The sequence below is a fragment of the Alosa sapidissima genome, chromosome 1 (genome assembly GCF_018492685.1).
Source record: "Alosa sapidissima isolate fAloSap1 chromosome 1, fAloSap1.pri, whole genome shotgun sequence".
Lineage (NCBI taxonomy): Eukaryota > Metazoa > Chordata > Actinopteri > Clupeiformes > Clupeidae > Alosa > Alosa sapidissima.
This window is the reverse complement of record NC_055957.1, coordinates 44,386,145-44,406,724: the sequence shown is the minus strand read 5'-3', so window position 1 is coordinate 44,406,724 and position 20,580 is coordinate 44,386,145. Positions and strand designations below refer to the sequence as shown.

At 45.5% G+C, this 20,580-nt stretch overlaps 1 protein-coding gene across 2 annotated transcripts in view; it reads right to left on the bottom strand.

Moving 5' to 3' along the window:
* Nucleotides 1–20,580, bottom strand: part of LOC121715815 (ephrin type-B receptor 1) — a 186,256-nt gene that overhangs the window by 137,233 nt on the left and 28,443 nt on the right. For both annotated transcript variants that reach the window (XM_042101777.1, XM_042101788.1), the window contains exon 2: nt 1,703–1,767. In XM_042101777.1, the coding sequence (XP_041957711.1) occupies nt 1,703–1,767 (65 nt within the window). The remainder of the gene's footprint in view (nt 1–1,702; nt 1,768–20,580) is intronic.

Sequence of the window (20,580 nt, the reverse complement as noted above, 5' to 3'; positions counted from 1 at the left end):
TTCTCTTCGGTGTTTAATACACACACACACACACACACACACACACACACACACACACACACACACAGAGAGAGAGACGCACACATCAATACGCAGGCAGCCAAGGTTCAAGGCACATCCAGACTGCAGACAGCTTTAGGAAAATGTTCTGAAGGATCAGTTTCAACCATCAAGTTGTTCTCTCCCCTTCAGCAAACTCTTACAAACATGACCTGTCTGTCTGTGTGTTTCACTGCAGCCATCCTCTCTATGGAAAACACAATGGCAGAGTTCCACTGCCAGGCTGTCTGGGCTACACTGGTGCTGAGCAGCAGTCGGGGAAATGTTATTTCTCACTGCCGGGGAAGGCTGCATGAGATAACATCGCCTGAAAGATGGAACTCTGCCTGGCATATGAGGAGACGTGACCTTACAGAGGGGCGACCCTAGCCTGCTCTGAGGTCTCTTCCTCCTCCTCTTCCTCGTGTGTCTGTCTTTTATCTTCCTCTGCGCGAGGAGAGGGAGAAATGAACAACGAAACAGCAACCCCCAGAAGCTTGTTTATTTTTATTTTTCCTGCTCGGTGATCTTTGGCGGAGGACGCAAGGAGGAGAGAAAGAGGAAGAGGAGGAGGGCGAGTCCCTCGGCTGCTCTGGCTGCTCTGGCTGCCCGTCGGCGTGGCTTGAGGCTTGGCTCCGTGCCACGCCGTATTAGATGCGGCCGCCGTGATTCTCCAGTCAGATGCCAGAGAAGGGGAAGCCCCTCAGCAGGGAGGAAAAGACTAGATGAAAAAGCAAAGGATGAAAAGAAAAACTGAGAGGAAGGAGAGTGATGTTTATTCTAAGAAAGATGCCACTGGACAAAAAAATGTGTCATAACCTACTTTTCAAGTCCAGTAATCTACTGTAATGCACTTGAATGCGCATGTTTAACCCTAGTGATAACAACAACAGCCACAGTGATCAACAAATCTTAAAAGGGTTACATTCCTTCACGCAACCTCAGCTAAGAAGTTTTGCATGTTCGCATTCAAGCTTTCACATTTGAAAATACAAAAATAAAAAAACGCATTTTCAAAATAAGATTTCCATTTTTCGGCGTCCTGTCTCCTGAGCTTGTGCTTCACATAGACACACTGAAACCACTCCAACTCCCCAATCCCATTAGATGCGGCTTTCTACCTGTACTCCACACTATTGTGGGTCCAGACAAGTATTTAAAAGGATTTGGCGAGGCCCTCTGAGCTTAAGTGGATCCATTATGTCATTAAATCGTCATGAATATAAACGGCGAGAAAATAATAGCCATTACACTCAAACAAGCAAAGCACGACTTCAGGTGTCGTTGATGAGCTGTTGGTTGGCGAGTCTGACATTGATCTCTTCGCTTCCATGACAGAAGGGAGAGCTGGAGTGAGTGCACCTGGAGCCTGTATTGTTGTTTTTATCGTCAGAGTGTGTGTGTGTGTGTGTGTGTGTGTGTGTGTGTGTGTGTGTTGTTGATTTCTAACCCTTCCATCACTCTTACTAACTCATTTACAAGCACAATCTAACTTGCACTCTCTCTCTCTCTCTCTCTCTCTTTTACCCTTTCCTTCTCTCTCTCCCTGTCTTTCTATTGCACACTCTCTCTTCCTCCTTCTCTGTCCCTCTCTCACTCCATCTTCCCTAATCTCCCCCACTTTCACTCTTTCTCTCCGACATGTCTTCAGCTCTACACTTACCCCTGATCCTGGGTATGCCGTCCAACCCAGCTCCGCTGTTGCCGTGCGAGTGTCCATCACGGTTTCTGCAGAGAGAGAGAGAGAGAGAGAGAGAGAGAGAGAGAGAGAGAGAGAGAGAGAGAAGAGAAGAAAATTACATCAGGACTTTTAAGACCAATATTTGTTATTGTGTTCTCAGCTTGCCTGCATGCACCATCACTTTGGCATCAGTGTTCTCTTAGAGAGGCGGCAGAGGTGATCTACTGTCTCCAATGTTCTCTTAGAGAGGCGGCAGAGGTGATCTACTATCTCCAATGTTCTCTTAGAGAGGCGGCAGAGGTGATCTACTGTCTCCAATGTTCTCTTAGAGAGGCGGCAGAGGTGATCTACTGTCTCCAAGACAGAGAAGAGTCTCAGTTCCCATGTTTCCCTCTCATGTGACGAACAGATGTCATTTGAGATTACCAGTCAATCTATATGGCTGTATAAGTGCTCTGGGTCTGGGTCAGTGCTAATCAGTATGGGCATCAGTTAAGGGGTATCCATTACTGGACAAGACATCAATCCTCTCCAGGGGTCCGCGTGCCTTCTCGAAGGCATACACACAGGGATGGTGGTGAAAGCACAACACAGGAAGAACACGCCAGGTCAGCAAACCTTTCCAGGACTATGTAACATGTCAACACATGCAATCCAATCACACTAATAAGTGTTCATTTACATTCAATGTGTGGGCTTTGTGTAGTATAGGGTTGTTGTTGAAGGTATGGATAATCTTTGCTCTCCCGCTGATATCTGGTGTATCAATCAGGAACCTCTGTTTACTGAATGGCTTCAGCTATTTGGCACCACAGAATCTAGCATCTAGCTATACAACTGGTTTGATGCTCATTGAGCTCAATGCAAATCAAACCAGCTAATAGGCTAACTGAAATAACACCCATGCCAATCTCTAGGTATGGTGAAGGGTATGTGATGATGTGGGGCTATTTTAATTCCAAAGGACAAGGTAACTTTATCAGGATGCACAGTATTCTGGATCCATGAAATAACTGGCCTTTAAAAATAAAAATCTGCCTGTCTCTATGTAAATTTAACATAGGGGTGGGAATACTTATGACCCCTGTATTTTAAGGAAGAACATTCATTTATATATGATACAATTATTCATTCACTAAGAAAATTGGTGTCCTTAAAGGTTAGATATTTCCTCATTTTTCACTTAAGGCATGAAGATCAATTTCCAAAAGATGATTTTATATTTCTCTTTTCAGTCAACTTTAGCATGGGTGCCAATACTTTTGGCCATCACTGTACACATTCATACACACACACACACACACACACACACACACACACACACACACACACACACAAAGAGAGAGAGAAAGAGAATAAAGAGAGAAAAATTCAAAACAAAAGAGAGAGAGAGAGGAGGGAGAGAGAGAGATCATGAGAGAGACCCAGCATTCTCAGCTGTGGGCCTAACCTGCTCTGACATTCCTCACAGGATGGCGCCTGGCACATCAGGCCCAGAATTTATCAGGATGTTTTGATTAATGTTGCCGTTGGTTGGCACATCGGGGGGAAAGCCGATATTGTTCCGCGTGCCAGTGTCGTTCTCCCGGCCCTGGATTTATTGCCGCTCTTGCTCCCTCTCTCCATCTCTCTCTCTCTCTCCCACTCATTCTCTCTCTCTCCCGCTCATTCTCTGTCTCTCTCTCTCATTCCCTCTCTCCATATCTCTCTCTCTCTCTATCTCTCCCCTCTGTGAGAGCATGGATTGATGAGGACAGCAAAAAGACAGGCTGTTAAGTCGCGTAATGACAGATTTATATTAGAAAATATCATTTGGTAATAATGGAAGAGTTGACACCCGTCTGCCAATACTTCATCTCTCCGGTGACCCCCGCGCGCACATCTTCTCAAATCTATCCATCTAATAGCCTACTCCTCCGTGATTGGTAGCTGTTCATAAATAAAATGGATCGCTGCCTGCCATAAACCGTGGGAGTCCTATACCGAACATTATACAACATCTGATGAACAGCTGGGGCTATTGATTGAGTGGCTCCTTACGGCAATTACTGTATCATCAGGCTGTTGTTACAACTGCTCGTCTGTGGTTAAAACAGGCACAACAACTGGCTGCATTCCCATGAGTTTATTGATGGTAGGGTTATTAAAATTGTGCACTTAATAGCAAGGCTCTGAATGGTATTATGGGCTACTTAATTGATAACTAATAAAAGGAGATTGCATTATCTGCCTCGCTTAAAAGCAGTGCACAGCAAGTGTGGTGACCAATTAGAGACTGCACATGTGCTAAAAGCAGCAGGGTAGTGGGGGCTTACAGCAGGAATAGCCTGAGAAAGATCACACATGCAGGTCCAGTCTGATAGCGTGCTATTCACACTCAAACCCCACACTCCTCCCTACCACCCTCACACACACACACACACACACACACACACACACACACACACACACACACACACACACACACACACACACACACACACACACACACACACACACACACACACACACACACTCTTGCGCGTGTACAGAGCGATCAGTGTAAGTGCAATCTGTGTTAAAGCAACCTGATGGTGCTCTGGCCTTCCCCTGTTGAAATTGAGTGAGAAGGAGCTCTAAACAGGCAGCGCTTCCGTGTGGTGAGGGAGGAATGTCCGTCTCGTCTCGTGGGAAATCACACAGGATTTGGCTCAAATGAAAGGAGGCGTCTTCCTGAGGGGTTCTGGGGGGGGGGGGGGGGGGGGGGATGAGATACGGCCATGTCCATTTTTTTTCTTCCCTCTCTCTCTTTCTCTCTCTCTCTCTCATTCTCTCTCTTTCTTTTTCTCCTTTTCTTCCTTCTACTTCCTCTCATTCCTGGGACCATCAAAGGACCGTGATTTGCCCTTAATTAGCATAGAGCCTGTGTGTCAGCTCAGCCCACTGAAATGTAATGAAAATGGCAACAGCAAATATAAAAAAATGTGTGTGTGTCTGTGGGGGGGGGGGGGGGGGGGGGGTTGTGGGTGTAGGCACCTGCATGGAGTGTGGATAAACACAGCGGCTCTACCCAACGTGCTGTGCCTCGTTTAATTTCTCCATGGTGACTCGCGCCCCGTGGTTTAATGCACGGGTGCCTCCCAGGGTGAGATAAAACAAGTTACTCTCATTTGAGTGTGTGCCATCTCTCCTCCATCATGTCTGCTGCACAATGTATTCAGCTGTATCCTCCCAGACAATGTGAGGGAGAGACGCCTTTTCTCTTAAATAAAGTCAGATTTATCTTCTTTTTTTGGGTCCACCATCTTGATTCCATTTCAATCCTCTGCTGTGTTTAACATGTCTGGGTTCAGCCTCCTTGTTGTATGAAGGTTCAGCGTGTGTTCTACGTTTTCCTTTGTCCAATTGTTTCTCCCAAGACTCCCAACATGAATGGGAGATAAAATTGTAATATGCTTATTCTAGAGTAAAGATTCTGAAGACCTTCACATGTTTAAAAATATATCTTCAAAATGCATAAGTCTGACAGAAAACATGGCCTCCTGCACTCTTGTGTCTAGATTTCCCCGTCGCTTTCATAATTCAACATGCGACTCATCAGATTGGCATCTACAAACACACCCAATGTGACATTTCGCCGTCACCGCCATCTATGTTCAGAGCACATTCTAAAATGAATCGCATCACGTCTCATTTTGATGCATGCATCTTCATCTTTGACAATGCTTAATGTGCTCTCAAACTCAGCGCAATGCAACCACCAGCTAAAAGCCCACACTGACAAGGGCCATCTGTGGTCTGTGCTGCCATCTCTACCCCTCCACCCCCATATCTGCCACCAGTTCCACCAGAAGGAACAGACCACTGACAAAACTGTGAGGTGGTGAAGCAGTTCAAACATTCAGTGGATTTCAATTCAGTTGATTTACTGTATTGACTGTCAGTAAATGTACTGTACTGTACTGTACTGTAATGTCTTTCACTGTGCATGTATTGTGCAAATGGAATTCATACTGAGAAAATGTAGTGGAAAAACAACATATGTGTGTTACACGTATTGGCTGGTCTTAAAATGAATGGGTTTTCCCTATCTGGACACAGAGATGTGTTAAAAAAAACAACGCATGTTGTGTTGTTTTCAATGCAAGTTGTGTGATTTTCAACACATATTGTGTAACAAATAAAAAAGGAAACAACACTATCTGGACACAGAGATGTGTTAAAAACAACGCAAATTCGTTTTAAGAGTGTATGTCATTTGATATGCACATGACTGTGTTCTGCCAGGGCAGTGACTAACCAGGAGGTCCACAATGAACCAATCAGTCAGACCCGAGGGGTCCTTTCTTGTGCTGCCCTCGAGAAACAACCCTTTTTCTTATTTACGACAGATCTGGTTCTTGGGAAAGTATGGAATGATTAATGGTAGTGTGTGTGTGTGTGTGTGTGTGTGTGTGTGTGTGGTGGGGGATCAATATTTCATGGCCGTCCGTTTCTGTGGAGAAGGACCCCATTAAATATTGACAGGGCTCTGGGTGGACTGATCGATCGATACCGTGGTCCTCTTCACACAATTACACATCAGCGAGCAGATGCATGCATCACACCAACACACACACACACACACACACACACACACATACACACACACACACACACCTGATCACATCACAACACACCTCTGATCACACTACATACATCCACCGAACCGCGACAGGAAGAAGCCTCAGGGAAGGCATTTGCAGAGGACACACACACACACACACACACACACACACACACACACATTCAGAAACAGGAGTAAATATACTTGAGAGAACAGCACATCTGAAATCCAGGCCCCTACTTGACTGCATAAAAAGTCCCCTTTGCTTTTGTTTGTCTGCGAGGTCAATAAAATATGCAGCAACTGAGGCGTTGCGGGTCTGACCTACAGCCCAGCTGGCTCGGGAGCAGATCAGACCCACATTTCAATTCAATTACATTCAATTTCATTGATCTCTACAGCACCAACACACATTGTCTCCAGGCACTGAATCCCAGATATGGGCCCGATCAGGCCCAGATATGGAAGTCTGGATACAACTCATAGTCAGCAGCCATGTGGGCTGGTCAGGGTAAAAGTCTTTTGACATGTTTGTTCCAACCATTCACTAAAACCATTCATTGTAACACAATACAATCAGCTAATCTTTAGCTACTGTAGGTAGATCAGCTAATTAGTCAAAACATCTGTGCATATGTAGAACCAACACACATGGCTTTTATTTACACCTCTGACAGTCGCACGCACACGCGCACGCGCACGCGCACACGCACACGCACACGCACACGCACACGCACACGCACACGCACACACACACACACAGTAGGTAAGCCCAAGCTCTGCATCCGGCGCAGCACGGCCGGCAGACGACTCTTAATGGAATGCTTTTAAATACATTACATACATAAAAGTCCACATCGCTGTCTCTCTTAAAGACGGCACTTCACAAACACACCACCCTTATATACACTGAGCTGAAGGCTCCCACGCTGGTCAGAATATGAGCTCTTCTCTCAGACAGAGACAGAGAGAGAGAGTTTCCGTTTCCCTTATTACCACTGAAAAGGAAAACACACAAAAGACACAGTAAAGACCAAAGACAGAGAGAAAGAAAGTGTGCAGTATAAATTGAGAGGGAGAAATGGAAGGAGAGATGTAAGGACAGAAAGTCGAGGAGAGAGACAGATGACAAGAGAGAGATGGAATGAGAGCTCCATGGGTGTTCTATGTTTGTTAGAGCTAAACACTTCCACTGAGAGGGATGAGAGCTATGTGCGGCGCTGACTCCAGCATTTCAATGGAGCGTGAGAGACAAATGACGGCCATAGAGAATGCATGAGTAGGGAAGCAGGACTCAGGCTGGAGGTATTCATCTAGTGTCGGATAGTACGTAATGTTCAAAAATAAATGCCACCGGCAACACATCATGAGGCAATAGAAGCCATGATGGAGACAGCTTAGGTGTCCTTTCCTTCTCTGAATAATGTGACACAGAAAATAGCTCTTTATGTAGGCTCCAATTGAACTGAATTTCAAAACAGCAAAATATGTTTTTCTGTTGTTTCTAGATGTACCTTAACGATGCATTTTTCTGAAGAAATAGAGAACTAAAGATGTCTTACTTGTTTATGTGTGTTCTATACATCCTGTTTCTGTACTGTATGTGTATTAATATTGTACATTTATCATGCCTGCAGAACTACATGATTATTGTGTAAGTATATTTGGTGTGCTTTTCTTCCCAAAGGAGTGGACTTAGCACGTTACCACACATACACACACACACATACACCCACATACACACACTCCACATCCCTTGTGGGGTCTGCTGTTATGGGTGTAAACACTGTTTCCCCTGTTTGAGATGGGAGGAGGCGAGTCACACCGGGAGCCTCCGTGGTGGGATTTCCACAGCAACCCGTATCACACAGCCCCAGACTGGGCAAATCAATGAACCGAAAGGGAGGGGAGTGGAGGGGAGAGAGAGAGCAAGAGATAGAGAGAGAGAGAGAAAGAAAGAAAGAGAGAGGAGAAGTGTACACTTACAAACTCTCACTAATACACATATTATACACAAACAAACAAACAAACAAACAAACACACATTAACACAAACACACATTTTCTACTGCAATAAATACACTCTCTCACTTTCTCAAAAACACACACACACACACACACTCCTCCTTCTGCAGACGCTGAACTTGAGAAGGTAACGTTGAGTCAGCCCCCAGCAGACCAGTCCAGTCCCGGCCTTCAGAACTCTGAGACACGATTCGCAGACGCCCGATGCATTTTTCATGCAGGAGTCTCTCGTACTACAATGATCTCTGTCTGCCTGACGCACCCATAGCAAGCCAACAACTCAGTCCTCGCTCCCCTCCTCTCTCTCCCTCTCTCTCTCTTTCTTACTCTCTCTTTTTCTCTCTCTCTCTCTCTCCACCTATAATCTCTCATGTCTTCTGTGGATTTAACCAATGGTCAACAGCATGTCGACAATGGTCGAAAACAGCACCATACAGTAATTCACTGTGGATTTGCCCAACAGGGTCGACAGTAATGAACTTGTTGAGTTGGAGACGGCAAGGGGGAGGAGGGGGGGGGGGGACACCTTGCCTGGACACAGGTACTGACCACAATCTGCTGATGGCCGTGCCGGTGGGACACGAGTTTAATCAAATCCCACTGGTCAATCAGCTAGCGCCATGGAGAACAGGTGCAGCTGCTCAAACGCATCACTCTCTCCGCCCCAAAAACCACTTTCTCTCTGCCTCTCTCTCTCTCTTTCCCTCTCCAGCTTTCTTTCTCCCCCTGTCTCTCTCCCTCTCTAATTCCATCTCTCTCTCTCTCTCTCTCTCTCTCTCTCTCTCTCTCTCTCTTTCTCTCTCTCTCTCTTTCTCTGGTCGGAGGGAAATATGGCAAGTCATTTACATTCATTAGCATTACATTAGGAGAGCAGAGTGATCTTTAGGAGCGACGCTGCAGGAGAGTGTCATCTTTAATTCATTGTCACAGACACACACACACACACACACACACACACACACACCCTCTCCACCCCCTCTAGCCCCTCTCTTGGCTCCTTGCCTGTCACTGCTGTCACTACGGCTATCTGCCCCTCACCGGACGCCACTCATCGCAGGCCCCTCCTGAGAGATCTGAGGGTTCTGGACCAGGTCATGGACAGGGCCCCGGATGGACCTCAACACACTCCTGGAGGGACAGGGAGAGCCTGGTGAACTGCTCACTTGTGGGACTTGTGGGAGATTTTTAGGGTGGTGGTGGGGAGGGGGTGGGGGGTCAAGGGTCAAGACTGAATATGCATTTTACAAGATGGTTGATGATATTGAGGGCTTTCTTGCAGTATGAGGGGTGGGGGGTTGCTGTGTGAGGGTGGGGAGGATGGGCAGATTGTTTTTAACATATGAATCTGCTCTGCAACCTCTGCAATGTCTTTATTGTGTAGTGATTAAACACCTGATATTGTTTCAATAAAGGATTGTTAAGCCTCTCTCTCACACACACACACACACTGTTCTCCTCAAGACTGGCTTCACGCTCATTATCAGGAAATTGAGCTTCCAATTAAAGAGAAAAGGGCAGACCTCTGACTAGACTTCTGAAGAAGAAGAAGAAGAAGAAGAAGAAGACACACTGGGTGATTAGCTCTCAGCGACCTTCACCTGAGACACACGGCATGAAATACACCCTGAGCTCACCTCACACACTACTTCAACCATGGTTCACGTTTCAACTGAGTCGAGGATTCTGTGATCAAGGCAATCAGATGCAGTGTTAATTAAAACGTTTTTTTTTTAATTATTAAATAAAAAGGAAGCATATGAAAAGGTTATTAAGATAGTGCTGATTTTGTATCTTTAATTGTCTTATCCCTTCATAATTATTATCTCTTATCACCTGGTTGGTACTGTATATTGAATTACAGGAAACACAAGAAAAGACAGGAAGGGAGGGAAAGTCTGTGTGTGTGTGTGTGTGTGTGTGGGTGTGTGTGTGTGGGTGGGTGTGTGTCTATTTGTTGACATATATTTCCTCTGGCAAGCAGTGGTGGTGCAGCGTCTTGGATTACTGTAATTTAAATAAAGAGTGTAATGTTTTTTCTCCTCTCTCTATATTACTACTGCTAGATGCTTCCACTGCCTTTCAATTACCCTTCAATCTTCTTAAGCCGGCCGAGCGCGTGATGGAAAAATAATCGTAATGCCTGTAAATTTATGGGAGAGACAGCATGCGAGGGTGGCATGAGTTATGTATCCAATAACAGTCCTGCATCCATGTGTCTATCTTCTGTCTGCTTTAATTACGCACTGACGTAATTCCCTAGGGACAAAGGAAATGAGGCTCTGTGTGATATATATATCTGTTTCATATATATATCAGTGTTTCCCATACATTGACTAATCTGTGGTGGGGCGCCACGAAATAAAAATTTACGCCACAGATTAATATTTTAATATATGTTTAATTTAATTTAATTTAATTTAAATTAAATATAAGATAAAATCCTTGCATTACCATTGAGCTGCGCTTTTTACGCACGCAGCCTTTCCTTGCCCCGCCCCGCTCTCTCTCGTAGCCCGCTGCCACTCCTCTGTAAGTGCATTAACAAAATATTCATGATTGTTGAAGGATTGTTGTTGCCACATAGAAGCATTGCATAGAAGACGTCTGGCTAAATTGCTATTAAATCCGCTTAGCATCGTGACCATGCTGTGCAAATTTGTTCAAACCTGCTGCATTGAAGTGAACTCTGCTAAGGTCTTATCACAACATAGTAGGCTACATTGAAGAGACTAAACTAAGTTAAGTTATGAAATCAAGCAGTATCTCAAAGCTAACGTTAGAATACTGTTTGGATGTCGAATTTAGCATGCTTAGCCTACTTACAGCTGCTTGTCAATTTCATTGAAGGGCTCATTTTATTGACTCTGACACTGAATGTTTGCAAAATCCCGATGTAAATGGTAAAGTGTTTTCCAAAATTCAAAAATGCTTGTCCCAAGGAGAAGTACGAACCTTTATTTTAACTATGTAGAAAACGTTATGAATTGCATCCACACATCAGCAGCCTTTCAACTTTGTTACAATTGCAAGGGTTCCCTCAAACATCTTGAAGTGACAGGCACTCAATTAGACCTATACACTACCAAGACGATCTTAAAGTGGCAGGCACACACACACACACACACACACACACACACACATATATATATATCAGGGCTTTGAACCGGTTCAAGGAACGAAAACGAAAACCGGGAACTTTTTGTATTTTACAGGGAACAGGAACGAAACCAGAAACGTTATTATTTTTTATGTTCTGGAACAGGAACACTTATTTAAAAATAATGGTAACCGGTTAATACCGGTTTTATTTTGTTCCTCAAAGTTTTTTAGGGGCAGCCGTGGCCCACTGGTAAGCACTCTGGACTTGTAACCGGAGGGTTGCCGGTTCGAGCCCCGACCAGTGGGCCGCGGCTGAAGTGCCCTTGAGCAAGGCACCTAACCCCTCACTGCTCCCCGAGCGCCGCCGTTGAAGCAGGCAGCTCACTGCGCCGGGATTAGTGTGTGCTTCACCTCACTGTGTGTTCACTGTGTGCTGTTTGTGTTTCACTAATTCACCGATTGGGTTAAATGCAGAGACCAAATTTCCCTCAAGGGATCAAAAAAGTATATATATATATATACTTATACTATACTTATACTTAACTAAAAAAAAAAAAGTAATTATTTTCCTGCGCACGTTACCATGACGGCTGAGGTTCACTTCCTGTGTGACATCACATCAGAAATTCGCTGACTGAATGGAGAGAGAGCGGTGGATTACAAAGTCTCCACTCCACATCTAAAATAAAAGGTAAATTACGATCCATCGTTAATTAAAACGCTCATTCCAAACACAATATCAATAGCTATATTTGTCGACTCCACGTTAATGATGGACTAGCGAACATTAGGACTACTGAATGGCCTTTCCCCCCGACAGTTGGAATTTGTTGTTGCCCGAGTGGCATAACCACGTGTCTTAATAATGTTGTTACGTTTGTGTGGAAATTTTCTCTTTTAACAATAAACTACACATTTGAAATAATTGTAGGCCTATTTAATTATTATTATTATTAATAATAATATAATTATTATTATGTAATAATGGTTGTAATATTATTACATTTGGTTTAAGCTGGATGAGAAAGATGTGACATAATTCTATAGCATTAAACAGCTGACAGGAACAAAATTAACCGTTCTGGGAACAGTATTTTTTTGTTCTAACTAGTTCGGGAACGTCAATTTATTGGTGGAACTCATAACCGGAAACGTTATAATTCCGTTTCTGTTCGGAACGAACCGATTGGGGAAAAAAATCGGTTCAAAGCCCTGATATATATATATATGCAAAAGCATATGAGAGTGGGGACAGATTTACACCAGCAGGGCTGAAAACATGGTGTTATGTGTTATATGTGTGTTACTGTATGTGTGTGCTATGCGCATATTAGTACTACTGCTAATGCTGACATGATCAGAATGAGGCTCTAAGAACCTCCTGGAAGCCCCAATCTCAGGAAATTGATTCATGAGGCCTGACCACTCCTCTCTAAAAATGGCCACATAGTCTAAGGAGCAGGTGCAGCCATTCCACTGTAGCCTGAAACTCTGGTCAACAGCTACATACTCTGACCCCTTTTCATCAAAAAAGCTGGATACAACTGGCACTGCCTTGCTGGTCCACAAGCTCCTACTCAGAAGTGATAAGGTGTCTCTGATTGGCATGTGCACTCCTTCCCTTTGGGCCACATGTGTGCTCAAGTGCCACGGTGAAACAGGCCTACTACGCACCCTCGCCATGTTTCATTATCACACACAGCTGAGAGGTAACGATTGGAAAGTTGATGTGAAAAAGTAACTTTGATTTCCAGAGAGGGCCTTTCTTTCTCTATGCACAGCAAGCGCAGGCGTGTAGGGGGGGTCTGGCGGCTGGAGCAGGGGGGTGCAGTGAGCGGGGAAGGCTGATGTGGGAATCCTCCAGAGGTGTTGAGGGGGGCCCTGGAGTGCCCTTGCTGAGGCAGTTCTTACTGTATGCACGCACACACACACACACACACACACACACACACACACACACGCACACCTGTTTCATTAACAGCTGGTCTTATAATGGGAGCACACAGGGACCAATCAGACGGCAGTGTTTCACCACCTACCGTCCACGCCGGGTGCAAACACACATCACCAGCATCCCAGCAGACTTAGACACGAGAGAAAAGAATACATGTTCACACATACATACATACACAAACACACACACACACACACACATTTTTGTACACACATGCTGAGAAACACAGACATTCACATACAAATCCACACCCACACTTGCAGGCTTAGACAAATACATAAGAAAATACACACTCAAACACACACACACACACAAACATGGACGCACGCACACACACACATACACACACACACACACACAAACACACACACACACATTCTCACACTTCATTGCTTGCTGGCAAAAGTATAAGCCCAATGGGAGAGTAAACAAGAGAAGTCTTTACAGAGAACTACACATGTCTACACATCTCCTCTCAACTTTAAAGACTTCACAATCCAGACTTTTTCTACCTGACAGCACGTTTGAGTTGAAGCTTTATATTTATATATTTATTTATTTATTTATTTATTTATCTATCTATTCATTTTCTGCAGTCTCACTCCAACCAAGCCCCTAAAAATATTGTTTTAGACGCTTTGATAATGCTGCACTATGATGTGTCTGTCTTTTGGCATCAGACGCTTCCTGTACCATGACAGGCAACCGGGATCATTATGATGAGAACACGGCAGCAGGCCAAACTAATTGGGAGACTACAAACCATGTCGGCCTCATGGCTCTTTCTCACACCATGCTGTTAACACCAAAAGTATAAAGGTAGCGGTGTTACGGGAGCTAGTAATAGCATTTGACTCTAAGACTTCTAAAATATGCATAAACTCAACACCACAACTCAATAAAAAAGCTAGGCAGTGAAAGGTGAAATAGACTGCATTAAAAATGTATGGCTTTTGATTCTGTCTATTTCTCTTCTATTACACGTAACATGGCTGTCTTTGCAACACGCTCTCGCAGAGGAGTGATTCTGTGTAGCTCAGCAGCCAATCAGCTCGGAGCTGACTTGGCAACACCATGGCTTCTGGCCCTCCAACATGAAATCAACAAAATCGATACAGGGCCCCGGCCTGGGTCCTGAGACAAACACGTAGACAGGGCACTTCTGACACGTTGTCTTTTGGCAGCCCTGCCCACCACGCCGACCACATTTGTCTGACTCGTCCGAAAAGCAATAATGAAGCCATTATTTGGGCACCCGTTATTGGCAGTGATGACCGTCTCAGCTCTGCCACCACAAACACAGTAGCTCAGTAGGCAGGAAGAAAATGCCACGGAGATGTCTCCTCTCAGGCTCTCAAACAGGAAGGGGAAAAAAAACACATGTCGTCTTAGAGGTAATTAGAAAAGCAACTCCCAGTAAAAGGACGATGAGTGTTCTTTCCCACATCCCATAATGAGACTTCATGAAACCAGCCGCTCCAGGGTCTCCTCCCCCCTACAACATCTCGCTATACATCACAAGCAGGAATTATGAATTATGGATGACAATGCGTTATATTAAACACGACACACTGGCTGAGCAGTGTGCTTCACAAACAGCTTCTGACAGAAGACATTTCGCCCCCTGCATTCCACGTACAAAAGAGGTCAAGCAGGACGAGAGTGTCTATCCAACCCTGGCATTAAGAGCAGTGAGTACAGTAACTGTTTTTATTTTCTATTTCTATTAAAAACACCTAGCCCACGCTGTGTGTGTTTGTGTCGGGTGTGTACTGCTTCTCTGTCTGCTACCATTTTCTCTCCTGCTGTCCTCTCGTCCTCCTCCATCATCCTCTCCTTTCTTGGTGTTTCCTCACCACAGCCCAACCCTCTTCACTCCTCTCCTCCTCAACCCTCCCTCAATCCTCTTCTGTCTTCTTTTTCCCCCTCTCTTCTCCTCTGCTCTCCCTTTGCTCATGTCTTCCCCCTCCATTTCTCCTCTCCTCTCTTCTCCTCCTCCCCCTCTCTTTTCTCCTCTACTCTCCCCTCCTCAGCTCCCTCTCCATTCCTCTGCTCTCTCCTCCTCTCCTCTCCTCTCCTCATCTCCCCCTCTCCCCCTCTCCCCCTCTCCTCCTCTCCTCTCCTCTCCTCCTCTCCTCTCCTCATCTCCTCCTCTCCCCCTCTCCTCTCCTCTCCTCCTCCCTGGAGTGGTGCGCTGCTGAGGGGCTGCCTCTGCGAGTCAGAGCCCAGTGATGAGTGGCAGCCCAGGAGGATATGCAGCGGATAATGAGTACAGCTACCGCCACAGAGCCACCATCAGGGACCAGCCCGTGTGTGTGTGTCTGTGTGCATGTGTGTGTGTGTGTGTGTGTGTGTGTGAGAGAGAGGAAGAGAGGAAGAGAGAGAGAGAGAGAGAGAGAGAGATAGAAAGAGAGGTGAGTGAGTGAGTGAGTGAGTGAGTGAGTGAGTGAGTGAGTGAGTGTCTGTCTGTCTGTCTGTCTGTGTGTGTGAGAGAGAGGAAGAGAGGAAGAGAGAGGAAGAGAGAGAGAGAGAGAAAGAGAGGTGAGTAAGTGAGTGAGTGAGTGTCTGTCTGTCTGTCTGTCTGTGTGTGTGAGAGAGAGAGAGAAAAAGAGAGAGGAGAGAGAGAGAGAAGAGAGAGAGAGAGAGAAAGAGAAGGAGAGAGAGATTATGAATATATTTGGGCAGTGGGAGGGTGCTTATGACACAGTGAATGAGAAAAGTGGGATGGTAGAGAGATAGAGGGGTAGAGAAAGAGAGGAGGGGAATGAAAGAGTATAGGACTATGTGTAAAGGGGCATGTGCCGCTATATCCTTACATTCACACAAGGTGTGTGTGTGTGTGTGTGTGTGTGTGTGTGTGTGTGTGTGTGTGTGTGTGTGTGTGTGTGTGTGTGTGTGTGTGTGTGTGCGTGTGCGTGAGAAGGCAAGAGAGAGAGAGAGAAGCAATGATAGGATGTGCACCTATCAGAACAAGGGCATGTATTTATATACACCTTGTGCTTGTGGGACTGGGACTGAGGCAAATATAAGCACCAGCAAGAGAGTCCAATATGTAAATACTGCAGATCAGTTCTGAATTGGTAACATGGTAAGAAAATGCAGGAATGCAGTGTGTGTGTGAGTGTGTGCGTGTGTGTGTCTACTAATTGCAATAGCAGGTGAGGACGAAAGAAAATCAAAGTGAAAAGCAAAGGTTGAACCTCCCTACACCTATTTTGCTTCCCGTCGTTTCTTAGCTGACCAGTATTATCTACTATCTAGACAGCAACAACAAACAAACAACAACAAACACACTCAGTCACACACACACTAACACAGTCACACACACACACACAGCAAATGTGTGGTTGTGAAAGCTCACAATAGTCTGCTAGAGAAGGACTCAAAACAGTCACTGACATTTCTTCCAGACAATGTGACAGATTTCAGTTCCAAATGGCCTTCACCACACTCATCTGAATCCAAGGCCCCACCGAACACCATGACAACAGCCATCTCATGTGGCTTCCTCCTCTTTCATATACTGGGTAGGTATCATTGCAATCTTGTCAATAACAACAACAAAGGAAAAGACAATACCAACGCCAGTGAGAGTGTTATTACGACCGTGTCACAAGGGCTTTGTGATATGACTGGTTTCTGGTTTCTCCCCAAGCCAAGCAGAGTCCCTTACCCCTGAAGAGGTAAAGAGCAATGATATTGCCTCTGCAGAAGATAGATCGAAATGTGCATGGTGTGCGCGCACGCACACACACACACACACACACACACACACACACACACACACGATCGCGTGCGCACGCACGCACTCGCGCACACACACACACACACACACACACACACACACACACACACACACACACATACTCACACACAGAGCGTGCTTAAAGAGTATACAGTCCATGTGCTTTTGATTCATGGCTGGAAACCCTGTTGCTAAGCAAGAAATGGACTTTGGGGCCTTTGTGCAAGTTCCAGCTCCTGTGAAGGGATAAGAGGGGCCGAGACGGAGGTGGGGGGAGGGAATCAATGAATATCCCATTCCCATTGTCATTCTCAGTAGCAATGGACAGCCTTTAAAAACCTTACATTCGGATGAGCTGAATTTCAATAAAAGTCCAATTATCATCTTTCCCTGGCTAGGCTGGCAGGGCTTGAAGCAAGAATTGATTGGGAAGCTACACTGATTTCACAGTTCTGTTCCACCGCTGCTGTAGTAGGCCCTCACACCACGGACTGAACTCGGAATGCTTTCACACGTTAGCCAATTGGAGAGAAGAAAGAGGAAGGCTACTCCTAATCTATGGCCATGTGTGAGACTGGTGTGTGTGTATGTGTGTGTGTGTGTGTGTGTGTGTATATGTGTGTGTGTGTGTGTGTGTGTGTGTGTGTGTGTGTGTTGATGTACTGTAATGTGATGTGAGAAAAAGTGTGCGTTATGCATCAGATGAGTGTGACTGTGCCTGCATGTTTGATCCATTCCAGCTCCATTCTCCCAATGCTACACTGGACATTTTTCTCTGTCTCTCCCTTTCTCCTCTCTCTCTCTCTCACACACACACACACACACACTCTTAGTCAGCTGGAAATGAAACAGAGCTGGGATTCAGAGGGCCGCCAGTGACCCCTCCCCCCTCCGAGCCCTCTGTAAATCCCAGTGGACCTCTGGGAGCTTGTTAGCCACAGTCCATCACCCTGATACCCCATATTCCTCCTCCTCCTCCGGCGGCGCCGCCTCCCAGCCTCCTCCAGAGACCCAGGCACCAAAGCCCTGCACTGGGACACGGCCATCCAGGCCTCCTCTCATTGCCCTCTGGATGGAGGGGGCTCAGTATGTCTCTATCTAGTACACTAGCCTGGGGTTTGAGCATGTGCGTGTGTGTGTGTGTGTGTGTGTGTGTGTATGTGTGTGTGTACGCGTACTGAGGTGGAGTGGGGTTGAATATACTACAGCCGATTGATCACATACTGTACACACTGGCATAGCTGGGTTGATAATTATATGGGTGTGCATGCATGCATGCGTGTGTGCGTGTGTGTGTGTGTGTGTGTGCTTTCATGTATGTATGCATTAATGTATACAGTGATATACAGAGCTCATGTGGAAATATTATTAACAGGAAAAAGGAGAAAAATATCATTAATGCCATCCTTCTCAGTGATTTTACTATTACCCCTGACTTTTACCCCTGCCTGGTTCTTATTTCCATGAGACATTCATGGAGGATCAACAGAGAGAGAAGACTCCCTCTGACTGGAACAGCTTGCCTTGTTCCTTAAGGTCTATCTCTTCCTTTCCACTTTTTAAGGCATCCCTCTTATCTTACTTGCAATCCGGTGACCAATGTAAATGTTTCCCTGGTGTATGACTTGCACTTTTTTTCATTAATGCACCTTCTCTCATTAATGCCCTTATTAAGATATTATGTATGTATGTGTGCACTAGTGGATATGTGCCTTTATGTGTACATGTGTACAGTATGTATGTACGTGTGTATGTATGTATGTATGTATGTATGTATGTATGTATATGTATGTATGTATGTGTGTATGTATGTACAGTATGTATGTATGCATGGATGCATGTTTGCATGCATATGTGTGTGTGCGTGTATATGTATTTTTGTATATGTAAGTATATGTAAGTTATATATTTGTTTGTTTTGGTGGCTTTTCTAAATATGGTTCTCTCCTGTAATATCTTAATATCTTACCATACTGATCATGTGAATATGCTTTGGACAGTGGTGGGACAGGCTGGGGTGGTTGGTTGTGAGGAAGAGCTTTAGTATGTGTGTAAGTGTTTTGTGTTACTCTGAGGACCCCCTCGAAAATGAGATGTCCATCTCAAGGGGTTATCCTCTAATAAATTAATTTGAATTTGAATTTGAAGACTGACTCAAGCCATAACGCTTAGGGGGGGAAGAGGGAGTTGATCTAATCTGTAACCGGCTGTAATTGATATTTCTGCAGTAAAGCCAGCAGTTGCTGCTTATGTCAAATGAACATGACTGATTGGCGGTTGTGCTCTGTGGAAAGCGGAGATGGAAACACGAGCCGTCAAATTAATTCTGCAGAACTCAGAGTGTGTACCAACGAGGCACGGCGAGCAAAAAGCTAAATAAAAATGGTAAATATATATATATTAATAAATAAAAACAGTCCGTTGTTTGGGCGCTCTGTCTGGCTAGAGGAGAGCGATAGCCATGTTTCCCTCGTTCTCTCTCTCTGTCCTGCTGCCTCTGGCAGTAGGCGTTGCTGTAGCCGAGCCAGGCTAGCCCGTCTGGAGGCAGCAGACCTGCATTAGTGTGTGTGTGTGTGTGTGTGTGTGTGGGTGTATGCGTGCGTGTGCCGAGGGAGGTCCAGTTGGACTGCCTAATTGGTGGAGTTTTTGTGGGCTGCTGACCCCCGCAGCTGCCAAAGCACACACCACAAACACACACACACACACACACACACACACACACACACACACACACACACACACACACACACCGTGTTATGACACAGCTCTTTTTCTCTCTTCATCTTTTTTTCTTTCCTCCCTCACTCCCTCTGTTTGTTGTCATTACAGCAGTAGAGTGGTGGTGGTGGCCACAGCAGCCTGGCAGCCCACACACACACACACACACACACACACACACACACACACACACACACACACATGTGCATGCGCGGGTCGTCCGGCAGATTCTGCTGCAGCATCAGTGGTACCTGTTACTCCCTCTGCTGCGTTAAAACACGTCCAACAGACGAGACAGCTGTTTGAGTAGCACCCTCTCACCTCTACTGACACTCACTGACTGCACACTGAACTCAATCACACTCACTGTGTGAGTGTGTGTGTGTGTGTGTGTGTGTGTGTGTGTGTGAATATTTTTGCAACCCCGACTCCTGGGCCTTTCTTATGTTGAGTTCCCATTTCTAATTAGTTTAATGGGTTCGTAACAGTGTGTGTGAGAGAGAGAGAGAGAGAGAGTATATCTGTGTGTGTGTGTGTGTGAGAGAGAGTATGTGAGAAAGAGCATGTCTGTGTGTGTGTGTGTGTGTGTTTGTGTGTGTGTGTGTGTGCTCGTGTGTGTGTAGCTCTCTCTCTCGCCCTTGTTTTTCTGTCTACCTGATGAAATATTTAGCCTGAGTGTCGCAGGGAGAGGGGCCTGGCCTCAGCCCTCACCTCACCAGGTTCACCCAGGAAGAG